This window comes from Alligator sinensis, unplaced genomic scaffold (genome assembly GCF_000455745.1).
Source record: "Alligator sinensis unplaced genomic scaffold, ASM45574v1 scaffold1045_1, whole genome shotgun sequence".
Classification (NCBI taxonomy): Eukaryota; Metazoa; Chordata; order Crocodylia; family Alligatoridae; genus Alligator; species Alligator sinensis.
The window spans coordinates 228,513-232,837 of NW_005843147.1; the positions used below are offsets into that span (position 1 = coordinate 228,513).

General features: G+C 49.8%; 1 protein-coding gene across 1 annotated transcript in view; it reads right to left on the bottom strand.

The window, feature by feature from the left end:
* Nucleotides 1-2,222: 2,222 nt before the first annotated feature.
* Nucleotides 2,223-4,325, bottom strand: part of LOC102384155 (zinc finger protein RFP-like) — a 12,363-nt gene continuing 10,260 nt past the window's right edge. Inside the window, exons 7-8 of the mRNA XM_025194021.1 lie at nt 3,951-4,010; nt 2,223-3,159 (exon numbers count right to left, since the gene is read on the bottom strand). Coding sequence (XP_025049806.1) covers nt 2,642-3,159; nt 3,951-4,010 — 578 coding nt within the window. The 3' untranslated portion in view covers nt 2,223-2,641. The remainder of the gene's footprint in view (nt 3,160-3,950; nt 4,011-4,325) is intronic.

Here is a 4,325-nt window from a genome sequence, read left to right on the forward strand (position 1 = left end):
GGAGGGGGGAGCAACATCAGACCCAAATTGGAAGGGGGAGAGGAGGTGGGGCCAGATGCAGGGCTCCAGCCCCGCCAGCCCCCCTTTCCCCATCATTCTTGATGGGCAATTTGCTAGTATTAAATGTAAGTGCCATGGGCCAGCTTGAAGTCCCGTGACATTGCCACATGCTGCCTCCTGAAGCTAAAACACAAACACAGTTACAGAGGAAAGTAGAGAAAAACAATGTTTCCCCTTTCCTCTGTCTGTGAGAAACATCACAGCAGCAGCAATTGTTGGGGTTCCCAGATCTCCCTTGAAGTTAGTCCCAGAGTTAGTCACAGCTTCCTTGAAGTTAGTCCCAGAGCGGCCTTTCTTATAGTCTTTTATTTTGAAGTTTGATTATTTCACAGGGGATGGGGAGGAGGCTGCACCTCTAATGCTTTCTAACGAACATCTGAATTCTGCCCTCTACATCTGTGTCTCTGGGGCAGCCTGCACTGTAGTTATAACCACTGCCGAAGGCTTCCTCTATCTAGCTTGTGTTATTGCATGCTTCAGGCTACAGCACTGGGGGCAGCTGGAGCATGCCCCTTGGCTCTTCCTTCTGAAGTTACAGTATTGCCAACATTACAATATAGAAAACAAGGCAGTAGTCCATGGCAAAGACCTGACAGGAGCATTACAACCCCAAGGAATTCAGACTCAGGGTTACATTGACAGGCAGCACAACTATGCTCCAGGGAAGAAATGCACAGTCCAGAAGCTGAAGTGGCATGGGTGTGCACTGGGGACCTGAACAGAAGGCATCCTTGTCTGCTTCCTGGTATGCGAGGGATTTGTGCTGTGTGGGATACAGCCTGTCCCCTATCTCCTCCCCCACCCCCCCCCGCCCCACTTCCTGTTTGTTTAAATGAAGGAGTGAATGTACACAGCGACACCATGCGGTATAAGCCCATTCAGTAATTAAAGATACTGGGGGGGAGGAGGGGAATATAAAATCTCTAAAGAGATTAGCCCTACAGCTGCTTCAAATGCCAATCATCACTTAGTTACTTGTTTGGGCCTCAAATAAGCACATACAAAGATGAAGAGGTGCAACAACCAACAGGCTCTGTGCCAGGCAGAGCTGGATGACTCCCAGTTTCCCTGGGTACCCATAGTACAAGACCCAGCATGCAGCCTGGATAGCAGCATACCAGTCAGACTTTGTTCTTAAAGAGAGGCCTATTCCCATATTCCCTGTGACTGTGAGCTCCCAAAGGAAGCCCACTGGGACTGGAGTCTTTCCTGTAGAAGAAAATACCATGGCCATTTCCCCAGCAAGAACAGCTGGGAAATTAAAAAGGAAGAAACAAGAAGAATTGTTTAATGCTTGATTTAGACTGTAACTAAATCTCAGAGTGTTTTTAAGCACTTAAATGTCCACCAGTGTTCATTAACCAAAGGATGGACCTGACAAATCACAATTTCACTCTCAGAAACAGTGTAAATGTTTCCCTCTCCAGCTGCTTTCCTTCTCTTTCTCTTCAGTTCTGCCCTTTATGGACACTGTGTTTATAGCTGTCCTTTCCCACCCTACTCTGACTGAAGCTGTCTGCTTGAAGAATGCTAAAAGGTAGACACAATCCACCCTGCAAAGCAACTTTAATCCAAGAACAGAATGAGGGAAAAACCATCTTTAAACACCAGAGGGCGCGTCTACACAAGACACTTACTGTACATTAGCCTAATAACACTGCACAGTAGCATGGAGGTTAAAAATGGTGCTAAAAGCCTACTGTGCAGTGTAATTAGCTAATGCACAGTAAGTGTCACAACATAATTGTGTGCTAGCACTAATCTGCAGTAGCTCTAGTTACTGCACATTCAGTTAGTACTTTATTAAGGAAGTACTAAACTAAATGTGCAGTATCTAAAGTACATTAATGAACATGTAGACATGCCACAGAGGGGGTTCCAGAAAAGAAGTGGTTAACTCTTATTCTGCTCAGATGACTGTAGCTTTGATCAGGATGCATCAGGTGTGCCAGACTCCATCTGCACCGAGATGGTCTTTATGACAACCTTCCAGTCTGTGCTGAGTGCCAGTTCATCTAGAAGCAGGGGCCTCCTTTCTTTGGCAGCACAGAAGTGACACCCACCCAAATGAAAAGGGGAGCAATCCTCTCCAGGGACAGGATGCAGACAATGACTGAGGTATTGTATCATGAATGACACGTGCCCATGGCGGCTGAGGGGGCATAGTGGTGGCTTTGGGAGTGAGGCAGCGGTAAGTGGGGAGCTCCTGCAGACGGCATTGGCACTGTCGGTGGTGGTGAGCACCGACCAGGGGTTGGCGACCACCTGCAGAAGCCACCGGTAGTGTTGGTGGCGGCCAGCGGGGATCGCAGACCGCTCGCAGACACCGCCGGTGGTGTCAGCAGTGGGGTGGCAAGCAGCTAGCGGCTTTTTGTAGGGGGTGCACTGCCACACTCAGGGGGTGCACGTGCACCCACCTGTACCCCTTACGTGTTGCCCCTCTATTATATTATATAGTTTCTGGAGATAGAAGCAAGGAAACTAGCAATAATGGGAGCCCTCAAACTATTAAATAGGCCATGGGGACCAGAGCTAAGGAAGCCCATATTAAAGATATCTGTGGGATATTTCCCACCATGTCTCAGAGACACAGTCTGAGGTGGGATCCTCCAACCAGGAGCCAAGGATGGACTCTCTCACCGGTGAAAGAGGCTGGTGGGAAAGTAAAGATGCGCCTGTTGTTCTCAACATCAAAAAATGCCACCTGCCCCGAATCATAGTCCAGGGAGATCCGGATCGTCCTGAGGTTCCTGTTCAGGGAAAGGCGGGTCCATGGGGAAGTGCGAGCTACAATATATTCCATAGTCCCGATACATTCCATAGCCCAGATCCCCTTGTCAGTGCTAAGGTTGATCCCTCCCTTCCTTCTTACAGACGCCCTAGCCACCCCCACTGCCCAGTATCTCCCTTCAACCACCTCTACCTCCCACCAATGCCTTCCTGAGGTGAATCCCTCACGGCCCAGCACACAGGGAACAGTATCAAATCTTTGAGGATTGTCAGGCAAAGTCTGTTTCTCCTCCTGGTGTTTCACACTTTTCCGGTTTATGGACACAATGAGTTTGGGATAAGCTGTGTCTGGATCCAGGGTCACATTTGCTGCAGAAAGAGGGTGTTTCAGTGCGTTAGAGGCAAGAGTTCAGCCCTGTGGGGAGCTGAGGTCTTTCCTATTCCCCTCAGTGGCCCTGTTTTACCCAGGACAGTCCTGGGGTGGCCTCTCTTCTGGGCACATGAGGCTAAGCAGCAATGGCCCTGTAGTTCCTCAGCCTGTGCACTGGCAGTCATTACTGCAGCTGCCCTTTGGTTTCTAGAGGTTGCAGCTCCCTCCTAATCCCCTGATGGGGCAACTCCATTCCCAGCAGCAGGAGTAGAGCAAGAGAGGTCTCAGAAACTGTTAGCAAAAAAGGAGGAAGTGGAGGCAGGCTACGGCTTTCAGCCGCAGAAGGAAATCCATGCCCAGGCCAGGGAATGGAGATAAAGCTGCAGCAGTGGGCAGGAGTCACTGAAGAGCAGTAAGGAAGACACAGGAAGTGAAATGCAGTGAGTTAGCCCAATCCCCAGTGCAGAGACAAGGAGAGAAGTGGCATTTCTGGAAGACGGCCCCTCTCCCCATGGAGCAAGCAGTGAGCACCTCCAACAGAGAGGTGCCCAAAGGAGAGGTAGGAGGCTGGAGAGGAACAGAGCCTGACTAGATGTGGATGCCTTACTGAAAGATTTCTCCACTCCCAACCCTGAATTTAATCTAAGATAGGCTGGCACATCTCCATACAGAACCCAAGTTCAAAGCTCAGGGTGTTGGGTGCTGGCAACAAGTCTGTTTCTTGTTGCTGATGATTATTTCCACAAACTTGTTTGCAAATTTAAAAGAAAAATCTCCCACCACAGCTTACCCTTTGTGTATGGTTGTGGAGGTCTCCTCCTTCTCTTCCCCAGGCCAGGTGGCAGACTGCCTACAGGGAAAAGGGTTACAGGGATTAGGTTTCATGTTTTCTGGTTCATGAGGCCATCCTGAAGAGCTGCCTCTCTTCACAAAGCATCCAAGACTGAGCAGAGGTGTTGTGACAGTAGCTGCTCCTGGCTGCCATGAGCTGCTGCTCTAGTGGCTGCAGAAGATGCCTCTGCAGCTGGCTGTATTGGGGCTGCCCAGGATGATCCAAGGAGCCCCAGTGAGAGAGGCCAGTACAAGGTAAAGGTAGGGTGCTGAGGAAGAGAGCAGGTAAGAGTTGCTGGGGGTGGAAAATGATGCATGTGGCAACTGTGTGTGG